The sequence below is a fragment of the Sesamum indicum genome, linkage group LG13 (assembly GCF_026168435.1).
Source record: "Sesamum indicum cultivar Baizhima isolate 11 linkage group LG13, ASM2616843v1, whole genome shotgun sequence".
NCBI lineage: Eukaryota > Viridiplantae > Streptophyta > Magnoliopsida > Lamiales > Pedaliaceae > Sesamum > Sesamum indicum.
Window position 1 is genome coordinate 18,432,312 of NC_142669.1, and position 23,983 is coordinate 18,456,294.

Here is a 23,983-nt window from a genome sequence, read left to right on the forward strand (position 1 = left end):
ACCTGTTTAGAAGATTGAAGAGTTGCTAATCATGGGTATGGGTATTGATCTGGATAAGTTACTTTCAGTTAATATGGAGGGAGTCTGTATAGGGCCAATAAGATTGAGACAATGGCAGGTTTATTTCAGACAAAGATGAATGAGAGAGTCCCATCCGGAAACACTACTGCAGTAGACAGACTCCGATGTAGGACTTAGTAATGGCAATTTTTCTATCAAATCTAATTAGGACCTGCTTTTCAAATCCAGGCATCCATGAATAGGATTGAAATAGACATACCTCAGGAGAAATGCCACTGAGGCAATTTTGTTGCTAGCCAACTTAGGTAATTTGATGGTTAAATTTTCAATTGAGATGCTAAGATTGAGCAGATTTGTGGCCCAAAGAAAACAGTGAAGTTAAATTGGTTGGGATTCTAGGAAAGATGTCAATTTTCAGATAACAAGAATAATTTGGATCCCGTGCCAGCAAATTTCTGGCTGAATTGGAAGATCTGACCCTGAAATGCAAGTAGGGAAAAAACACAGATGGTTTGGATTTGTATTAGAATCCAGAACATGGACGCTAGAAGAAAATAAACAGTTAAACTGGTTTAAGTGTCGGTACAACATTGTGTGCGAAACTAGAAAAACATAAAATCCATAATCCTAATTTGAGCCTTCCTAGGTTTCCATCCTCTTACCTGATCCTCAAGGAACATTAATATGGGGTCAATGTTAGCAGGATCAACCGTGTTCAGCAGTTACATGCAGGAGGCTAAACCAAGGCAATGCTGCTCTCACCACCAGGTGGTTTTCGGACACCACCAAAGTAATCTCTGGATTTGACCTTGCCATCTGCAAATATATCATTGCCACTCATTTCTCTCAACTTGGCCACACTCAATGGCTTCTCAGCAGACCCAGGAGGAGCATCTCCCTTGAATATGTTGTTCCCTGTCAGCTCCGCAACCTTCTGGTTGTGAATTTTTTTGGTTGTCTTGACTTCAGGTTCGTCACCAAAAAATATATTACTTTGACCTCCAGCAGGCTGAAAATAAAAACCACGTTTAGACAGTGCTGAAACTAGTATAATCCCATGCAAGAATGATTCATGTTGAAAAATAAAAATCATTTGGGGTACTGGAGTTACATGTTCCCTTTACTACCTAAAGGATAGTCCATACAGGAAAAGGAGACATTAAAGGGATCTTTCTATCTATACGTAACCAATTAATTGAATATAAAAAAATCAACCAAGAGGTGGACAAAACATGCAAGAAACTGACTCAGGACTAGGTAGGAACCAACACAGTTAGTTCTGAAAGCAATACCAATAAGAAAAAACTTCAGTATACCTAAAAAATTAAGCTTATGGGTGTTTCAGAAAATGTATTATTAACACTTCTAATCTCTCATTGTGCACTATGTGAAGCTTAAAATTGACTTTTAAAGCTTGCAAAAGAAATCTGAAGCTGGCTCACCCAATGTACACTTATTGATCCGCTATTTGCTAGATCACAAATTTTATGTGCAGATTGGAATCTCAAACAATAAATATTCTCCAAAGAACTTCCTTTAGACAAACACAACTTAGGGAGAGGAGAGGGGGGAAGGGCTCGTAAAGGAAGTCAACTCACATTAGATACTTTGACAGAAGTGCGTACAGTTCGTGGTGCAGGTTCACCCATATCTTTGTTTTCTTTTATTTCCTGAGTGCGTGCAGCAGCCAATGATCGACGAGGAATTTCAGGTGGAGGACCAAAGATGTCACTGCCACTGAGTTCCTTAGATTTAGCATCTGAAAGCTGCTTCTTAGTTCTGCTCTCTGAGTCACTTTCTAATGTTCCACTCAGTTCACGTTGTTTTGCGACCTCAGGGAGAGTGGTTGGTTTCTTGGGAGATACTTTATCTTCAGTACTAAAGGAAATCTGACTTATCCCATTTGCAGCTTGCTGATAGGGAATAATGGGCAAAAATCAGAATATTCAAAGAATTCAGACTAACAATTTTCAACATATCCTAGGTCTCACGCCCATTTGGGTAAGAGCAAATAGACAAATACCTGCACCATACGAACTGATGTCCGGTTATAAACATTACCATCAGAAATTCCAGATTCTGATTTATCACCTTCACCACTGTCAGTAAATATTTTGCTGCCAGTCATCTCCTTTAATTTATAGCCCGAACAAGGTTTCCTGAAAGTATGCAACATTTTCTTAGTGCCTCTAAATGGAGGGGAATTGCATCATAAGCCAAACGCCCAAGTCTGCTTATATTTCATTTTCTTTTCAGCAAAGCTATATGGTGCAATTAACAACTGCAGGTCCTTCAATTCCATTGGAATAATGGAAAAATATAACCAATTAACACCAAGCAAGAACCTTAATGAAGAGTGAATATGGTGCTCAAGGTCTGAAAATGTGGATAAGCAACAATAAGAAAGCGAAGGTAACACATACACAGAAATAATTGGAACTTCATTCTGGAGTCCCCATTCTGTTTTTTATCTTGTGTTGAATCTTACTGAAGTATTGTTGTAATGAATTATTAAAATTAACTAAGTTTGTTGGTAAGAGAAAGCAATACCCTTTATTTATTATCTCAAAATAATAGATTCAACTTATACCACGGGCTCCGCGAAAGATAATGAAGGCCCTAAATAAGAAATTTACTTAGTTGATAGGAATCTGACATCCTTATCTAGATGTCATTTATCTAAAATTTTACCGATAACAGTAAATGAAAGCAATCTGCAAACAGACACTAAGAACAACACTTTTTCAGCAGTCTCTTAAACACTGTTACAGTATATTACAGGATCTTGTCCACAAATTTGGATAGCTTCATTAGCAACAGTTTTCCTTGAAGCCTTTCAGGGTCTTTAACGGAATTCATAAAACCAGCAAATACTGCCCCACACAAAAAAAAAATGAAAAAAAAAAAAAAAGCTTTTTCTGGGATTGCACAAAACCAAGGATGCTTTGTTATTTTATCAAAGGATTGGCCAACACAAACAATCCTTTGATTGCTTCACATAATGAAACCCTGATTTCTTCAATAATAATAATAATAATAATGAAAAGGAACAGCGACATGCGAAGAGATATGACGAAATAAAGAAAGAAGAAATATGAAAACTTGTCTTATATACCTTCTATTAAGGCTCTCAGCTTCCTCATCAGTGATCTGACCTCCAAATAGCACCTTACCAACTCCACCCGATGGCTGCTCGAAAAACACAAAATACAAAATAAAATAGAATGCAAAGAGAATGCGCAAGATGGGTGAAATGAGGGGGGCAATATGGAGGTACCTGGTTGGAACGAGCGCCGGAGCGAGAGACATTAGCGGAGGCGGAGGAGCCGGTCGGCGGAGCCTCCGACCACGTTAGGAGATCTGAGGTCGAAGTGTGAGACTTCCGCACAGGTGTTGCTCTCTCCATTCTCCTCTCCCCTTCTCTCTCTCTTGGCAGCTTCTCTTTTTGAAACTCAAAGTATCATGGACACCCTTAAATAGAAGGAAAGCTCCCCCCTCCCCTCCTCTCTCTCTCTCTCTCTCTATATATATATATATCTATATATATATAAAATAAATAAATAAAAGGGTACAATATATATATTTATATAGCCCCATACTATAGGAACATTGCCCAATATACAACAATATTGTATGATATGCTTAAATCATTGCCATGTCTAACTCTTGCTAACCCAAATTGGAAGAAAATTATTGAAACAGATGCCTCTGATATTGGATTTGAAGGAATACTAAAACAAATTGATGAAAATAAGCAAGAATACTTAGTTAGATTCTATTCAGGAAAATGGAAAGCATCCCAAAGAAATTATGCTAAGGTTGCTAAAAAAGTTCTTGCTATTGTTAAATGTGTTTTAAAATTTCAAAATGATTTACTTAATCAAGAATTCACCATTAGGACAGATTGTTCTGCTGCCAAATTTATATTTAATAAAGATATTAAACATGATGTTTCTAAGCAAATGTTTGCTAGATGACAAGCACATCTTGTCCTATTTAATTTCTCTATCGAATATATTAAAGGAGAGACAAATAGTCTCTCTGATTTCCTATCAAGAGAATATATTGATGGAAATGAATCTGAATGAATTTGAAAATGAAGTGTTTAGAGGAATGAATATTTCCTCGACAATTCCAAATAGTTGGATTGAAGAAATGGTCATAGGAGAAAAATATTTTATGAATGGAGTCCATTGGCCAATTTACCAATAGAAATTGTGGGATGAAGCAATTGAATATAAGACAAGATTAAAAAGAATTCAAAAAATAATCAGAAAGCGAATTGATAAAGTCAAGGAATTAATTTATGACATTCTCATACAATTTCCAGATGCAAATGTCACTGCAGAAAATTGTATTAAATAACTTTGGATAGCAAATTTGCTATACCATCAGCAAATTGCTGGTCTCTATGCTGGCTAATGAATCATCTTTATTTTTCAGGAATGCTCCCCCAACGGGAAAAAGGAAGAAATTCCTCCTCTAATCAGGGAGGAGGTAGGTTTCGAGCTGGTGATATTATCAGACATAGGAATAGGGCCTTAGTAAGAGAAGATATTTCAGGAATAGGAAAATTTAATAACATTCCTGAAGAAGAGAATGAACTCTTCAAACAGTTTCTTGAATTTAAAAAGGAACATAAAAAATTAACGACTGATGAATCATCAGCATCTTATGCAAAAATGGTACAAGAAGATGAAGATGAATTAATTAATTACAAATTTAGTGAACACCACGAAGTAATTATACTTCTTGAGAATGATGATTTAAGGTGGAAAAATGACCCATGGTATCTAATGAAAATGTATCTTAATGTTGCATCTTTCCAGCAGGGTCATATAAACCTAGGGCACATTATCAATGTATTCTTAAAGCAACCCAGAGTGTTGAAATTAATAACACATTTTCTAGCAATGGAAAGAAATTTAATTATTCCAAAACAGTAATTAAAAAGTTTATCACTGCTGTGGAATGGAAAATTAACCCATTAGGGGAAAAAGAATACTTTCACCCAGAGTAAAAAAATACAATAAAGTTTAACTACTGGGACTATGTTGAGGCATTTAATAAGGCCTTTCTTTATGAAAATTATAAAACAAAACATACATGGTTTTTTTTTAAATTTGTCCACTGATTTTTCAACAAGAAGTACCAAATTGGATATTCCAATGGTGGATAAGTTTTGGTCCATAAATTTCTATTCTTCCTGAAATCTTCTAGGAATATTATACGGAATGGCTAAATTATTCGCCAAAAATAATACAAGCAGAAAAATCAAGAAAATGGATTGAAGGAATGACTTCACTTTATTTTTTATGAAATTATCTATCTCATGGATCTGGAAATGGCTACCAGAGGTAGGAATTACCCTACAGAAAATTCCATGCATAAAAAGGAGGTTTTGTTCAAAATTTTGGAACAAGTTGATGCAAATTGATCCAGACACCAAGAAATACTATGGTCAAGAAATCATCAATGAGATAGAGAAAAAATTACAAGAATATAAGTTCTTGCAGAAAAAGAAGAAAAGGCACCCAATCCTTTTGAACATATCTCCCAAAGAATTCTGAACAAGAAATGGGTAATCACGAAAGACCAAATGATTGAGGAATACCTCAAACAAATGCAAAATGATTTGAAAAAGAATCTTTCGGGAATTGCTTTTCCCATGGAAACCTCAAGCAAAAATGGAGAAAATAAATTTTTTTGTCTCGCTGGGGAATCTCAGAATCAATTTGAGGAATTTTCTCAAGAAGAATTTCTGGATAATCTATTTGAAGGAATTAGGGAGACATTAAAAGAAAAATAAAAAATAGAAATTTCAGAATAATCTGAAGACAAAGAGGACCTCAAGCAATCGGGATCAGAATCAGAAGGAAGTAGTATTAACAATAAAAACTGAATAAAAATTGATATTTATCCTTAATTGACTTATTCCAAGTCAATTTTTTTTTTACTAAATTATCCTTATAATGATGAAGATATACATCCTCTACATGCACTAATGCTTGAAAACGTAATGGGCTAATTTGGTCATAAAAAAAATTATTGACCTGCAATAAGTCAGTAATAAATCATTTGGAGATAGATATAGATTTTTTTTTTCAAATTTTTTGTTAATATCAATAAATTCGGTAAATTTTGATTAACGGGGATCTTATTTGTTAAACGAAAACAAATCTTAAAGATGTTGGATGTATTTTTTCAAATCATAAAAAAGCTATTTGTAATTGTATCAAATTTTAAAAGAGAAAAGTGTAATTATCCTTAATTTTAATTAAAAAATTTTAGATTAAATTTTTAGATGAGATGATAATTTGATAAATTAATAATGATATTAATGTGAAGATGGATATTGGTTGAGGTTTTAAGTTCCCGAGGATGGTTTGGTGAAGTTTGAAGTTAGGGAGGAGAGAGTTGAAGTTGATGTCAATTGTCAAATTCACAACTTGTCTTGGGAATACTCATTACTTAAACCTCTTTTCAGGATTTCAATACCATTATTTATTTCCTTTTCCAACTATTTTTTATTTTGTTTTTTTGGATATCGTAGTCTCATTTATTTCGATATTCTCGTATCATCTACTTTTTTTTTTTAATTTCAAATTGAATCCAATCATTATTTGAATAATTACGGTATAGTTTAAAAAAATGGTAAATTATATGATAGATACATATAATTGGTTAGATTCATCAAAATATTATCTGAATGAAAATATTTCACAAAACTGTTGGCTATCCATGAGTGATGAGCTTAAAATTATAACCCCTAATTCAGTAAGTAAATAACCAGCCATATCTATATATGTATATAAAAAACAGTCCAACAAGATAAGTAGGTAACATGCATGAAATACATAAAATCAGCTATAGTACACCACATAGCTATATCATACTAAGATAATCAATTAAACTTCCTTTTTTCTAGTTTGCTTACCAGAAGGTGATATCGTGTTTTTCCCGTCAACTCAATCTCACTGTCATATAAATTTAGGTGAATTCCCTTGACAGCCGGCTCATTAATCTCGTTTCTCACATAACTGTTTCATTTTGCACATAGCTCTTTCATTACACACGTAGCTCTTTTCATATCATATTTTTGCCTTATAGGCTTTTCAACACATCAAGGGGTATCCACACCACAATTATATTCAATTTCCACCACTCTCTCCTTTCCTCATATCACCATTCTTGTAAGCAACTAGTAACGTAAAAAAATATATCAACATATTCTCATTCCAGACATCCACAATGCAATAAACAACGAACATAATATTTCAACGCATTTCCTCATTCCACGTACACAATACCATCAATCAAATCAAATCATCAATCACTCACATACTTTCAGATAAATTAATGTCAGCACGAACCACAAATTTATAAAACAGTAAAGCCACAAAAAAAGGGGACATATATAGATAATACTGATTATTTACTTACCTCGATCTTACAACACCTTTATCTATTCAATAGGTAGTGGTTCAGTCTTTTCACTTTACCCCCCGTATCCTATAATGAATTATAACATATACAATTAATATATCGAGAATATCGTAAATTTCATATATATATATATATTTAATTTAATTTAAACTTTTCTCAAAATACCCATTACTTCCTTCCTAATTTCTTAGTTAATAAAATTTGCTCTCAAATATTATAATGAGCTCCAATTTAACCCGTTCAAATTTTATTATATTCCAATTATGGAACATACTTTATTTACTAATTAACTAAGTTTCATAAAAATTTACCAATTAATCTCTCAATTATATATTATAATTTTTGGGGCGTTACATACGGGGTGTTTTAAGGATAGTGCTAAACAAAGAATAAAAAACTCGTATTTTCACAAAAGTACAGTGCTAAAGATGTATTTTTCGAGTTTAACATGTCAACATGCTAGTATAGGGTACGGTAAGGGTAATGGTGAATAAATTAACTTAAAGAACTCGTATCTTTTACTATATTTTTTACTCTTTCTGAAAAATAATATAACGTCTATAATGCCAAAAATTAGATCATTAAAGATGTATTTCCGTAATCCATACATTAACAAGCCCCTGGCATGGTGTCAAGGGTAGGCAGATTCGGCTATGCAAACCACTCAACCCAACCGACCAACAACGTTCGTCGACAGACGCTGGACTTCCGCAGTCTTAGAGTTTTAGGCGTAGGTCTTTTGTCTTGTACATGTTGTACGCTTGTAAATAGTTTTGTTTACTCAGGAGGACGTTATGCCTCTTGAGGTGCGATGTTCAACATTTTTTGTATCTATTATTGTCAATAAAAAAAATCTTTTTAAAACTATTATAAGGGGGAATAAATTCTTGTAGCTTGGTGTAATCTACATACTAGTGTCCCTCTCAAGGCGATCCCCTTGCGCTAGCATCATTTGTACAATGTATATGCATTCCGCTATTCATAAATCCACATTCTGGTACATGTGTTCAATTTGCTGCTTATTGTTGTTGCTGATGTCGCATTCTATGTTGATATTCTTGTCAGCACGCGGTCCTAGTGTCGGCAGGAGTTTTGTTATTGTGTTGCTATTAGGCAAAAGTAGTCATTTACTACGGACTGCTAGCCACACGGTGCCGTTTCGTCCGTATTGCAGAAGGCACCTCGTGAGAAGTGGTATCAGAGCCTCGACGCCTTCATGTGATCGAAGCGAGTTGCTGCGACCCAAGCAAATTCTACTGTGAGAATGGCAGACCAAGATGCTGAGAGCCCGAGATCTGCGGTCCCACCTAGTGGTCCTAGAGATAGCAGAGCATCAGAAGAAGACAGGTTTGATTTGGTAGAGATATATGTCCGCACATGCTTGATTTGCCAGCAGGATAAGGCAGACCATCAGAAGAAGGCTGGTTTGCCCAATCACTACCCATCCTAAAGATACTCTGGCAGAGTGTCTCTATGGATTACGTTTTTAGATTACCTAAGGTGGGAGACTTAGGATCCATCATTGTCGTGGTAGTCCGGTTATCCAAATGTTCCATTTTCTTAGCAGCCACAAAACATGTCACGACAAAAGGGATGACTCATCTCTTCTTCAAGCAAATGGCTAAATATTACGGCTTGCCGAAGGATAGCGTTAGTGATCGAGAGTCCTGTTACACTAGCATTTTCTGGATCGAGTTGTTCAAACTCCTCGGATCCAAACTTTCAATGAGCTCGGGCTATCACTCGCAATCTGATGGCCAGAGTGAATGCTTCAATTCTATGCTGGAGAAATAGCTCCGACACTTTGTCCGCAATACTCAAAAGGATTGGGTGAAGCTCTTGGATATTGTTCAGCTGTGTTTTAATGCCCAAAAGAACTCTTCAACCAACAAGAGCGCTTTTAAAATTATGATTGAGAAACAACTGGTCCTCCCTCACACCCTCGACTTCGCATAAGGTGTGAGATCCTCTCTCGCTCAAAGTTTCTCTCAGGAATGTAAACAGAATAGTTGACATCGCCAGAAGTTACCTGGAGAAAACTCGGAAGTAGATGAAGAAGTATGCAAATAAAAACCACCGCTTCATCGAGTTAAATGCAGGAAACCTTGTGATGGTGAAGGTCCCAGACCGGAGATTATAGAAGTCATCAAGGGGGAGAAATGCTTGGATGATGCAAAAAAATATAAACCCTTTACATATCATCAAGCGGATTGGAATGGTGGCCTACAAGGTAGAGTTGCCTCCTTGGTGGAAAATCCACAATGTCTTTCATGTGAGCTAGTTAAATAAATATTCAACAGACAAGGAGGTCGATGCCCGCAATCAACCCATATTCCCGCCACTTGAATTGACTAAGATGAAGGAGAAGATGGTCGAAGCGAATCTGAATCATCGGGTTACGAGGACCACAAAGCGCAATTATAGTACTTGGTGAAATGGAAGGGATGCAGCAACGAGGAGAACACTTTGGAGTTGGTTACGAAAGAGTTGTATGCTAAGTTAAGCAAATGTGGGTAAATGAGGTAGTTTTCCATAAAAAAAAATAGGAGGGGTCCAGATCTATGTCCGAAGACATAAATGAGTCATACGGATGATAGGGGGAGGACCCAATGGAGGCAATTCGCACTATGCCAAAACGCACGGATGAGAGAGGCACATGACATAATCATGAAAGAGGTATTGGATGTGGAGGCGATAAAGGACACCCCCTCATCCAGTTCGGACAAACTGAATGATCAGCGCCTAAAAGCATTCCGCTATAATTCTCTGATCATTAATGCATTAGTAACCAACTATGAAGTACGGTGAATTTTCATAGATTCAGGGAGATTGGCGGACATATTATTTAGGGAAGCCTATGACCAGATGCAGTTGTGGGACATCCGCTTGATATAGCTGAACACCTCCTTGTATGTCTTCGTGGGGGAGGTGGTGCACCCTCGTGGCATGATTTCAATCCCAAGAGTTATATACATCAACATGCCCTCAACCTAGGGTAAGGATAGTGTTGAACAAATCGAACAAATCTCCTATTTTTGTGTCTCTGAGCTAGTTGCTTAGCTTCTCTTCACATACATATGGCAACGTATTCGCGTCGATATGGCGGCCACGCTAGCCTTTTCTCTAGGCCTATGGTAAGCCTCCCAACTCCTTCTCCAGGCCTGGCTAAACAGACTTTCCTACAAGACCCTAACTTAAGCTCTTTTTCCTCGAGCCGAGTGTATCCTTGGGTTTTGACTACCCTTTCTCCATGATAGCCCTATCCCTTAGGCCGTGCGAATTTTTGGGGCATCATTTATAATAGGACAAAAATAGAACATAAAAAATATATTTTCGAGTAGTGTTCATCATCACGCACTATGAATGGGATATGACGTATGACGTCTGACGTGTTGAACAAATTCGTATTTTCTAACTACAAATATATTTAGTTTCTAATTCACTTAAAAAAATAAATTATTAAAATATATAATGCATGATTAGAATGTTAAATATGTAATTTAAAAGCCTCGCACATCAATATACTCCCAGCATGGGATGGGCTCAGGATAGTATTCAACAAATAAACTAAAAAAATACGTATTGCAAATTTCACTATATTTTACTCCTATTTAGAGAAAATAAATTATTAATGTGTATAATGCAAATTATTAAAGTGTTAAAAATCAAATTTTCAAATTCTACACATTAACATACCACTAGCATAGGGTGTGCAGAATGTTGTGGTCAACAAATAAACTTAAAACACTCGTACTTTTGATTATAAATTTCTCTATTTTTTACTTTTCTTTGTGAGCATAAATTAATGAAGTGTATAATGTAAAATATAGAGCATTAAAGATGTATTTTCAAACTTCGCACATCAACGTGCCCATAGTTTGGGATATGTCGAGAGTAATGCTAAACAAATAGATTAAACAAACTTATTTTTTTTATCTTGCTTAGAAAAAATAAATCAAATAAATTCAACAATACAAAAGACTAGAGAGTCAAATATGTATTTTTCGAACTTCACACATCAACATATCCTAAACAAAGGGTGTTCTGATAGTGGTGTTGAAAAGAGAGATTTAAAAAGCTCATATTTTTTACTACAATTTTCTCTAGTTTCTTACTCGTTGTGAAAATAGATTAACAAAATATATAAATAAAATAATTAGAGTATTGAAAATGTATTTTACAAACTTGACACATCAATATGCATCCAGTACAGATGCGTGCTAGGTAGAGTTGACAAACATATAGATGAAAAAGGAACTCGTATTATTCTACTATAAATTTTAACTCATATTAAATAAGATATATAAAACAAAGAAAGTATTAAACATGTATTTTTCAAATCTCGGATTTGTTTAGGCCCCCATGCTGATGGTACTTCCGAACGAATAAACTAAATAAGCTTTTTTATCATCCAATATTGTGAAACATATATAAATCGTACAATTTAAAACTTATGTATTTTCTATAATGTTATTTTATATTCATACCTTGTAAAAAATTAAAATATTTCTCAATTTTATTGAATTTTCTGTTATTTCCATTCAGTATAAATTAAATATTTCTAAAAAAGTTTATGCTTAACAACAATGCACCTGCATTTTACTAGTTCACAGAAATAAGAAAATGTACGAAAGTTAGAAATTTTACTTCTTTGGACATAAAACGAATAACAATCTTTACTGCTTTAGGTAAAATACAAGTACAATCTTTCATGTCATACAAAGAATGCTGAAATTCTACAAACAACGAGTGCTAATTTACATTTTAAAAAACAATCTCCTAAAACCTATTAGGCATATTCGGAAGACAATCTGAGACATGTTCGCCGCTATGAAACAAGTCCAAGATAAGTTCGTCGGGCGAACTCTTTTGTTGATAACAACTTCAATAGTGTCGTATGATACGCCCACTTCGACTACATCAGTCGATGACCACTTAGCTTAAACCATGCTTCCTTTGCTCTAATGTCAACCTGAAGAAAATAAATGGATGAGTCTTTATAAGTAATACACAACGCAATTGTAACATGAAATCTATGGTCTATCCATACTCGTTTATTAAACCTCAAGACGCTAGAGTCTATATTTGGTTTTTTAGTTCTATGCTTATCTAAATAACATCATCTCACTAAGAATAGTACGGGAAACTAAAAGTCGAAATAGCGATTTAAACACCCAACTAAAACTGCTTCACTTTGATTGCTTAAAAACATGCATTTTAACATCATCTAGAACCATAGTACTGTATCTCTCTCTTCCCCCTTGTCATTTTCTAACAACAAAGCAACCGTTGTCCCTATTCATTCCCTTTATAAATTTTTTCCCCATATTTAAAATTCAAGAAATGATAAAACCATTGAATTTTTCTTTGTACACTACAAGAACTCGATGTGTGACTAATTTCTACAGAACCTTCACATTCTCACCATTCTCATTTGGAAGATATAGGATTATGAATTTTGAGACAACTTTAAATGTGTTGGATGCGGGAGACATTAGAGTTGAGGCCTACACGGGAGATCATCCTCCACTATTTTTGTTGATTTATTCTTGATTCATAAATTGTGTTAGGTTCCCATGTTGCTGTCTCAAAACTTTTTGTCTGTCATAACATTTATGATTCTTGTACAAATTTTACAAAACCACCATATTTGTTCACATTATTGACATCTGGACTTTGTAGGTGCATCACAGCAAAATTTATTGGAATATTGTTATTATACAATCACAAATTAATTCACTCGTGAACTTAGAAAATAAAATAACACATACTAAATTGATGAATATTTGTCTAGATGCCAAGTATATTTATTATTTTCATAATACGACTACGTATCTTAAAAAGCTTTTTCAACATCTTGACAAGTACAAGCATTAATAATACATGTCTTTTGTTATCATTTATCACAAGAAAAATTAATTATGCACTTCTTTGAAAATCAAAAAATATATTTTACATCAATCCATATTTCCAAAAATAGGAAATGACGTGCATCTTAAGTTTTTCAAAGAACTAAAAGAATATTTCAAATCAGTTATTAGTTACAAAAATAAAAAGTTTAACACATTTATCAATAAGTGAAAAATTACGACATTTCATTCATTTTCAAAAATCAAGTAGATGAATAATGATTAAATACATTCCAAACTTTGTCCATTTATAATTCGTTTTCTTTGAAGAAAAATTAGTACACACTTCATACCGATTTTGAAAACTTCATTGGCTAACAAAAAATCATTTGGTATGAGAGAACAAATCTTTGAGTAAAAAAAAAAAACTAAATTGTGGGTAATATAAATAAAAAGAAAAAAAGTTCTTCACTTTAATAATAAAAAGAAAAAGGGTTCTCCATTTTAATATTTATTAAGTTACCAAAGGTCTGTGTTCCTTAAAAATCATTTAACAAAATTTGAAATTACAAATATTCACAAAAAATTACTCATCTTGGTAGAGAAATTTAAATTTGGCATCTAGACAACCATTCAACATTTTAGCATATAGCATTTTATTTTCAAGGTTCACAAATCAAATAATTCGTTATTGTATAACATAAATTTTCCAACATATTTTTCTATGATACACCTGCAAAGATGATGATGTTAATAACATAAATGAATGTGGTTTCTGTAAAATCACACAAGGATAATAAATGTATAACAACAAAAAATTTCGAAACCACCACATGAAGAAAATCCAACTCAATAAATGAATTAGGAATAAGTCCACAAAGAGAGAGGAGGTTTGTTCTCCAATTTAAGTCTCAACCCAATGCTTGCATCCTCCACATTTTGCGCAACCTCAAAATTCAATAATCCCATTATTTCCAAATCAAAATGGTGACAGTGAGGGATTTCCACAGAAATTAGTGCACTAAATTCGAGTTTTGTAGTTTACAAAGTGTAAAATCAATAGTTTCAACCTTTCTCGATTTAAAAATATGGGGAAAAAATTAGGAGAGAAGAATTAATTGGGCACTGGTTACCTTTCGTTAGAAACATGAAGAGAGGAAGATGAAGATACAACTACCATTAGGTTCTAGAATGTCGTCAAAATGCATACTTTTAGCAACCAACGTGTGTTTCAGTTGAGCGTTTAAATTCGAATTAAGCCTTTTGTTTCCAGCACTATGCTTAATGAAACGAAGCCATTTAGTTCGCACATAACTTGCCAACCAATATATTCTAGGCCCTTTGTGTTTCAATAAAACGATTATATATCACCTATACTTACTTATATGCTTGACTTGCATAATCAAATACATTGGATGTTTATATACTAATTAATGCTTCACGTGAAGAACAAAATAAATGCATGTCACATGTATTACTAGAAAATGATATACCAAGTAAGGTGAAACCCTTTTATAATTGTATGCTACATGCGTTGGGCGCAAAGAAATAGCTTACATAGTACAGTTCTGGCATTCTTTAAAAGGCATAAGCAACAGAATTATGAAAAAACCAACAGACAGAAGAAGAGAACATCGATAAATTCTGTGGGTTCATCAACTAGGGGACTAGATCTCTTAAAGTATAGCTCAAATAGAAGAAACAGAGAGTGGAGGGATGGCACTTAGATTTCAGAGAATCACATTTATGCATCAAGACCCACATAGGTGAAATTGATTGGTATCAAAGATAATACTAGGAATAGCATATACATTACTTACTGCTCCTAAAATAGATCGCTGATTTCGTTACCTACAGACCTTTCCAAAGATTTCAATAAGGACCAAGAGTGGCATGACAATGAAACCCATAGAAAGGGAGCTGCATTAACCATGATCACCTATAGGTGAAATAACCGACATTTTCCGACCACAAAATCATTTCATAACTATAAATATAATAAATTCAAAAGAAAAGGAGGTCACATCCACAAAACAGATAGAAAATAGAGATTTTAAAAACTCTAAAGTTGTCGAGACAAAGCAAAAGCAAGCCAAAAAAGTGAGTTAAAGGTTTCTCAATGTGAACTATCCAATTCAATTAGAAAGACAACTACGTGAAAGCAGGTTGGTGTCAGAAAGTCGAAAAAGACAAACAAAGAGTATGTGAGAACACACTCCTCCATTTATGAAGGGTTAACATAAGATATAGCATTTTCACACTGTAATTTTACTTTGTTAAAAAATGACAGAACTTAAAATATAGAAACCAAACTTGCCTGGATGTAAAGCTTCTCCCAAGCACATTCACGCGGCTTTTTAGGTGGCAATAGACCCCACAGCATACAATATCCACAAGCAGCAAATATTTATAAATTTTCTCATTCGAAGTTCATAGATGAAAAATATATGTAGAGGATTGCAAGTTTCTAGGGTGCACAGACCAAACATAGCTGCCCATGGAAAACAGCAGAAAGGGGGTGTCTTATCAGATTGTTCATCAACATACAAGTGCAATACGACCAAGCAGAACATGAAAAAGATGTCACAACAGCAATAATCATGCACGTAAAAAGCATTAGTAGAAAGGTAAGAAATCCCCTCTGTTGGACCAGGCTCTGTTTTTATTTTTCTTTTTCTTTTTACTTTTTTTGGTTTGTGGGTGGGGTGGTTGGGGCTGGTAAAAGGGGAGCAGAGGAAAGAGTACTAACAGGCGACGCCACAAGGATTCGTCCGCAGAGGCAAACTTTAGGAATCTACAAACCATTGAGCAAGAAACAAGGTCCTGCAGTTCCATTATAAGAAAAGTATAAACTATGTCAATAAAAAACCACTCAACAAAAAACAACAAACTCCAGGTTGAAACACACACACACACACACATTGTGCAAAATATTGGACAAATCCAGATACCTCGGAAGAGAGAAATTTGAGGATGTGAAACAACAACTCAGGAGTAATCCGACTGAACATCCCCGACTCAATCCTCCAAGGCAACTGTCTATTCTCAGTGCTACGTTTTCCATCATTTTTATTGTTGCCTACAACTGTATTATTCTTTTTGGGAGGTGATGGTGCAGTTTCAATTTCACTTTCCAGCTCAATCGATGACAAAGATGACGACCATAATGATCTTACAGCCCTCAATAATCCTTCATCGCTAAGTTCACCCTCCTGAATTCTAATTTTGTTTGCTTCTTGTTGCTCCTTCTCCTCCTTTTCACTTAGCTCACCCTTTTCAATACGCAACCTCTTTCCATCTCTTTCTTCCTCTCCATGCTCATTTTCGTCTTCCACCGTCTCCGCCTTTTCCTGAAACACAATACCGCAGAGTTACTTGCATGGACAGGCAATTTTTGTCATAAATTTTTTTCCTAAAGAATTGTAATTTTCTAGTGAAGGCAACCCAATCCAATTTCCAAAGGCAACACAAGCATTCACAAGAAGAGTAATCAGTTGTACCATATCAAGAATCAAAATCTGAATAACAAAACTGAAAATAAGAAAACGGGGTGACCTCTCCGAATGCCACCTCTCTGAATGCCAAGAAGCCAGGAACACAAGATGATGAATTAACGAGTGATTTTTTGAGAAACTCCAGTCAACCCCACCCACGTACTTGAGGACTGCGAAAAAGCAAGAAATTGAGTGAATCTTGGATTGTCTCCTGGCTGTAATTTCAGAACCTCAGGTCCTCTGCCATTGTCACCTTCAATTCTTGAAATCAAGAAATCAATTTATGGAGTTTCTTGTTTGGGTTAATCAGAGACCATCAAAGATAATCTTGAGCGAAAACGATGGAAGGAGAGGGAAGAGTGCTCATTGAAAACTGTAGAGCAAGAATCAAGAAAGAAATTTTGATTTCTGTAGTTTTCAGAAGAGGCGATGATACATATATATATATACACAGAAACTAACACGACTTCAACTAGTCGTTACACACACATAAGCGTGTTGACACTAATAAAAACGCTGTTGCGTTTGCTTACTTAACAATCAGACTAAAGAAAACGTAAAAGGTGAAAAAATTGCTACTCGTATTGCAAAACGCGATCTGTCTTCTTCAGGTCTCTGCAATTCTTCACATAGTAAAAATTATAGGGATACAAGAAAGGAAGCAATTATAACAGGAAAATGTGGAATTGCCAAACTTACTCAATCAGAAGTTACTATTCCCTAAAGTGGAAGTGTCTTCTTCCATGGAGATGGTGGAAGAATGAAATCAGAAGAAAAGGAAAGAAGAGAAGAAAGAGGAGACTGTTCTTCTACCGCCCACCAATGTATTCTCATATTTATGCTTATATTCCCTCTTTCTTTTTTTGATTAATTCCTTACATTTTATTAAAAAATATTATAAATACTAAACAATTATTATTCATATAATATTTATATGTAAAAAATATTAATTAAATTATTATACATCAACTATTTTAATATTTATATGTTTTTAGAATTTAAATACATGATTTTTGTCCTAGAATATTATAAGTTAATTTGTTTTTCTGTTGAATATATTATGAAACTATATTGTTTATATAAATTATAGTAAATAAGTTTACATGATATTTTTTCCTAAATAATATTAGTTAAGGTATTTTGTATTGAATATTTTTTTAAAATTATTTATGCAAATTACAACAAATAAATCATATTATTTATATAAATTAAAATAAATAAATTTTTAATATTTAATATATTTATATTTCAATATAAAAACACATAATTAATTTATTTCATATGTTCAAATTTATAAAAATAAAAAATTCAAAGAAAGAGAAAAAAAAGATGCAAAGCAACAGCATCATCGTCTTCGTCAAGTACTCCCCACGCCACGCGTCTCTGCTTCCACCTCGCGAGCTCCCTCACCATCGCCTCTACCTCTTTTCATTTCTCCGCAACTGAATTGGATTTTCCTATCTCTACGTCCGATCTGGGCACGAGGTGGAGCGGCGGCCCTCCATCGGCATCTATAGCTATACATATACATATACATAATTGTACGTATATATATGTGTAACATACATTTTTAAAATACACAAAATTTGGACCGTCCAATTTTATTTATTGAATATGGCTATTAAAAGTTGATTAGATCCTATGGTTCTGATACAATCATAAAAGATCCAACAGTCATTATACTAATAAAAATTTATATCAATAAGGGTACAACAGGAATTTAAAAAAAATATTGTTAAGTAAAACAAATGGCCAAGGGAGCGTGTGCTGGATTTAAAAAAATATAGGATCTTTTTGGCCTATATATTTAACACATGGGTTTTTAGCTGAATTTTCATAACACATGAGGGTTTTACGCAATTTTTCCTAAAATAAATTACTAAAATGAAACATAAAAGAAGAAGAAACCTTTGAAATGGAGTACTTATGTTGTATATTAAAGAAGAGCATCTTTTCGATGCTTTTTTTTTTTTTTTATTTTTTAGTATGTTTTTTTCTTTTCTATTTACTAAAACTTTCTCATATCTCCACTGTCTACAAGTGGAGAAAACTATTTATAGTTTATAACTTTTTTCTCATTTTCTTACGTTTAAATATTCTCTTATAAAATTATTTATTCTTTATCATAATCATTTTCATATTATCATTTTTCCTATAATAAATTTTTTTATTAAATATTATTTAATTATTATAAATATTTTTACATATGCATCGAATGTGCCACATACAACTAATAGACTTAATGCAAATAATCGGTCCAGCAGGCCTAGTCCAAATGGCCCATGAGCAAGGTATCATGCCCATAGCCCATCTATTATACTAACATGGTAGGCTAATAAGCCAAATCTAAAGGATAACTCGCCAGATATTAGAGATGACAAGTTATACGTATTTCTAACACCATGAGACATATCAGGCCAAAAAATTTTCAACAAACTCCTCAAGTGATGGTGGCTGACTTGGCATCAACAGGTAAAATGAAATTTGCATAAGTAGGCTTGACTGACATAACTCGTTCAAATAGTCATAACTTCTTAAAGATAAGTCCAAATAGCAATCTGTTCTTTTTTTTGTTAGTAATCTAACCATGCAGCTTTCTAACAATGTATCACAAGTTGCTACAACTTCTAAACTTGCTCTTCATCGGCCGATAAATAAAGGTCATTGTGCATTCATGAGGGTATCAAGTATTATTTACGCAATCAGTCTTTTTCCTTGATTTTCAGCAAGCTTCTGGCCCTATTTTGCTCTCAAACATTATTCCCACTTTAAATTGATACTTTGTCAAGTCGTTTCAACTATTTCATTATTATTCTTACGTTATTTCAAAATCTTAAATTATCTTTTCAGTAAATCTATTATTGACGTAAGCATCAGAACTGTTTGTAGGTTAGTCCTCATTTTCAGTGAAGATCCTTCAACCATTGTGATGTGTCAGATCTTGGTATGCATTATTGGCGCCATTTGTGGAATATTTGAGCTAGAGATGTAAGAAATATCCAACTTAGAAAATGGATGTGACAATGACTTTTTTTAAGGAAACACTTCCCTCCTTACTGCAGCAGGTTTTGTAGTTCCACTTTCAGAACAAAGATTAAGGGATATCAACACCCCTGCTCTCACTCTTGATCCGACAGCCTTGCCTGCTACAACCAACCCGCTCTTCCTCTAGCAGCTTTTCCAGTTCATCGCAAGACCGTCAACTCAGCCCTTCGTGGCTCCCAAGCCAAGGGAGCAGTACAATCTTCTCACCAGGAGAGGCTCAACACACAAGAAAATCGAAGAACCGACAGGCCAACTCTAATAGGACGAACCTACACTAGTTGATCTTGTCTGCAAGGAGAGGGCCAATCAAGAACCTCCATAAATCTGGCATTCTCTCAAGAAAGACGTGGTGGAACTCTGCCAACAGGTAAGGAAGGAGGCCCCGCTATTGGAGCGCATATTCCCTTCAGTGCAGATATTATGGCGGAAGAGCTCCTTGCTCACCTCAAGAGACCCTAGCACAAACTTGCTTATAATGGCACCACACTCCTTGCTAAGCACATCCACGATAGAAGATGGGATTATGAAGCCACCTTTTCTCTAAAAAATAGAAGGGAACCACGAGGATAGTTGAATCCCATCGACCCAACACAGAGCATTTAACCCCACTTATCACTAGCTCAGCATGGATGCTGATGGCTATAAACAAATACCATATTTTATAGTGGTGCAAGGGTGCAGAGGAATGACTATAACTTCCCATATCTAAATACTTTTCAAATGCCACAGAGAGTACAGACATGATACGAATAGATGTCGCCAACTGAGATAGGAGACAGAAAGGTTAATCCAAACTGGTTACCTAAAGGACTACGTCTACAAAAATTAGCATTGTGAACTACAAGAGAAATGCTCTAGCCATAGATATTCCCGTTGGAACGAGGATCAACTTGTTGATCCCTCTAGGAGGTAGTGCCAAGCGCCATAAGGATAAGGCTCCTACTAAGGAGCAAAACACGAAAACACATCGGCCAAAGAGGTGATCACATGATAGTCGAAGACCTACTGATGGGACTCCTACGAAATCTAGGCTTACATATGATCGTGCTGCCCAAATGATAAAGGAGATTGACCATAAAGCACCAGCAAGGGATCCCATGATCCACTTTGGACTTACTAATACTCAGGGAGTTCATTTAAGCCCATAATGGTGCTCTCGTTATTTCTATTGCCTTAGCTAACTATACGATTCAACATATTTTTGCAGATTCTGCAGCTCAACAGATATCTTATTTTATGACGTCCACTGACAATATGTAGTTTTTTTCCTCACCCGTCAGTAAAATAGAAGTCACATTTTGGGAATATATAAATACAAATTAAGAACGTAGATGACGTGTGAACTAATTGTAATAGTTTCATTTTGTGGTGTTTTTTGCGAATATATATATTTATAATCTTGCAGATGAGAAATTAACTGTGTTTGTTGTAACGATGAGATTACGTATGTATATTCAGCAAGAATTGTATTATGTGCATATTTTTATATATATATAAATTAGGGTTTACTTTAAGTATAATATTTAGGAGAGATACAGTTGAGTACCACTGTAGCACCCTCTTCGCTACAAGGGCGATATCTACATTAAGCGTCATACTTATAGTTATCCCTGTGTTTATATATATAAATGCACATAATAATTTAATCCATATGCATGCGTAATCCCAACGTCATAACAGGTGTAATCAACCTACAACATCATATATGCACATCAAACACCACAAGTAGTCCATCACAAGTAATCTCCTTGCTTACGTTCTCTTTATACAAGCAAAATACGATTTTTACTCTAACTGACAAAGAGGAGAAAATAGTATACTGGCCCGACCTGCCTGAGTATAACGCATAGACCTAGTCTTCAATAGTCAGACACTTCAAAGTCACTCCTGAAAGAAAATGTCAGTAGAGGAGTGAGCCTGCCACTTAGTAAGTAAATAACCAGCCCAATCTGTATATGTATATCAAACACAGTCCAAACAAGATAAGTAGGCAACATGCATGAAATACAGTTAATTTAATTCCAACATAATCAACTGTAGTACACCACATAGCTATCTCACAATAAGATAATCAATTAAACTTTTTTTTTCCTAGTTTGCTTACCAGAAGGTGATATCGTGTTTTTCCCATCAACTCAATCTCACCGTCATATAAATTTAAGTGAATTCCCTTGACAGCCGGCTCATCAATCTCGTTTCGCACATAGTTGTTTCATTTCGCACATAGCTGTTTCATTTCGCACATAGCTCTTTCATTATGCACATAGCTCTTTTCATATCATATTTTCGCCTTATAGGCTTTTCAACACATCAATGGAATACACACCACAATTATATTCAATTTCCACCACTCTCTCCTTTCCACATATCACCATTCTTGTAAGCAACTAGTAACGTAAAATAATATGTCAACATGATCTCATTCCAGACATCCACAATACGTTAAACAACAAATATAATATTTCAAAGCATTTCATCATTCCACGTACACAATACCGTCAATCAAATCAAATCATCCATTACTCATATACTTTCAGATAAATCAATATCAGCATGAACCATAAATTTATATGACAGTAAAGCCACAAATAAAGGGGATATATATATAATAGTAATTATTTACTTATCTCGACCTTACAACACATTTATCTATCCAAAAGGTAGTGGTTCGGTCTTTTCACTTTATCCCCATATCCTATAATGAGTTATACCTTATACAACTTCTTTTAAATATAATATTAAATATTATCCGTACGATTTCTAATAATTCTTCAATATTCTATTTCTATCGAAGTACAAATCTTCATTTTTCCTCTTTATTAACATACCATTTATTAAATATAATTTTCAGAATATTCCTATGAATTTTCTATCAATTTCTCGCTGCTATACAATTTAATTAAACAATAATACATAGAATTGCGTTTTTGGCTAATAATTCTAATGAAATTGTATAAATTAGCTATAGCAATATTCAAATCTAATGATTTTAATAATCTAATTAACCAACAATATCATTTTTATATCCGATTTGATATTTAATTCGACACAAACTTAAATAGTCAAACTCATAAAATATTCCGAATAAATAGTACATCGCTCGAGATGAACAACATTTAATAAATGAACTAATTAAATAATATAATTATATAAATTAATAAAAATTAAAATAACTATATTCGTACCTCTATTTCTTTTTCATTTTCGACCGAGAATTGCAATTCTCACAATTGCTTTGTGTGTGTGTGTGTTATGTGTATTGTGAATGTGTGTGTGTAACAAAGAAAAGGAAAAGAGAGTGAGGCGGTGGGGGTGATGACCCACCAAGCCTACTCTCAACTCTCTCTCTCTCTCTCTCTCTCTCTCTCTCTCTCTCTCTCTTTCATATATATATATATATATATAACTTACTAATACATATATATATGTATAATATTTTTATTATTTTATTTATTTAATTAAACTTTTCTCAAAATACCCATTACGTCTTTCTTGAATTTTCTTAATTAATATAAGTTGCCCCCAAATATTATAACGAACTCCAATTTAATTCGTTCAAGTTTTATTATATTCCGGTTATGACCTATAGTTTATTTACCAATTAACTAAGTTTTATAAGAGTTTACCAATTAATCCCCTAATTATGTATTACAATCTTTGGGGCATCACAAGAGGATTTCTTAATCGGTTATTCTCATCCGAAAACCTTTTGAGGTATTTATAGAGGTAGGGTTTAGAGATCCACCAGTGATGAGCCCAAAAGATAAACCCTAAAACTTATAGCCCTAATCAACAATTAGAAAGAATCAAGGGTCACAAAAATCATTAACATATAACAAACAAATATTACAACAACAAATATTAACAGATATAATAATAAAAAAATATTAACAAATATTCAGAAAAGATAATATTAAAATAGTAAATAAAGAACAAGAATAGAAAAGAGATAAAAAAAGCTTAAGGAACCAGATCTAGAGATAGAAGCCCACAGATACTAAGGCGTGCAACCTCTCACAGTTGCACAGAATCCAAATAACCACAAAGATCAGTCCACATAGATCAACTCACAACCACTTTGAATTTTCACTCAAGCATGAGTTCACAAAGAACCTTTTTAATCGAAGC

General features: G+C 34.1%; 1 protein-coding gene and 2 long non-coding RNA genes across 5 annotated transcripts; all 3 read right to left on the reverse strand.

The window, feature by feature from the left end:
• Nucleotides 1–512: 512 nt before the first annotated feature.
• On the reverse strand, nt 513–3,515 carry LOC105176466 (uncharacterized). The gene is made up of 5 exons (XM_011099279.3): nt 3,299–3,515; nt 3,137–3,210; nt 2,045–2,180; nt 1,620–1,934; nt 513–1,030 (listed from the first exon to the last, which is right to left on the reverse strand). Exons 1-5 carry the CDS (start codon nt 3,425–3,427, stop codon nt 758–760), a joined length of 927 nt encoding a protein of 308 aa, XP_011097581.1. The 5' UTR covers nt 3,428–3,515; the 3' UTR covers nt 513–757.
• Nucleotides 3,516–12,093: 8,578 nt separating this feature from the next.
• On the reverse strand, nt 12,094–17,757 carry LOC110013067 (uncharacterized). 3 transcript variants are annotated; one of them, XR_016063806.1, is made up of 5 exons: nt 17,510–17,757; nt 16,872–16,980; nt 16,268–16,666; nt 15,634–16,139; nt 12,094–12,439 (listed from the first exon to the last, which is right to left on the reverse strand). It is a non-coding gene; the product is annotated as an uncharacterized LOC110013067 (long non-coding RNA). The 3 variants fall into 3 exon arrangements; XR_016063804.1 differs by lacking the exon at nt 17,510–17,757 and having other exon boundaries at nt 16,872–17,489; XR_016063805.1 differs by lacking the exon at nt 17,510–17,757 and having other exon boundaries at nt 16,066–16,139; nt 16,872–17,474.
• A 3,727-nt stretch (nt 17,758–21,484) lies between these two features.
• On the reverse strand, nt 21,485–23,217 carry LOC148784600 (uncharacterized). The gene is made up of 2 exons (XR_016063809.1): nt 23,041–23,217; nt 21,485–21,742 (listed from the first exon to the last, which is right to left on the reverse strand). It is a non-coding gene; the product is annotated as an uncharacterized LOC148784600 (long non-coding RNA).
• Nucleotides 23,218–23,983: the final 766 nt, after the last annotated feature.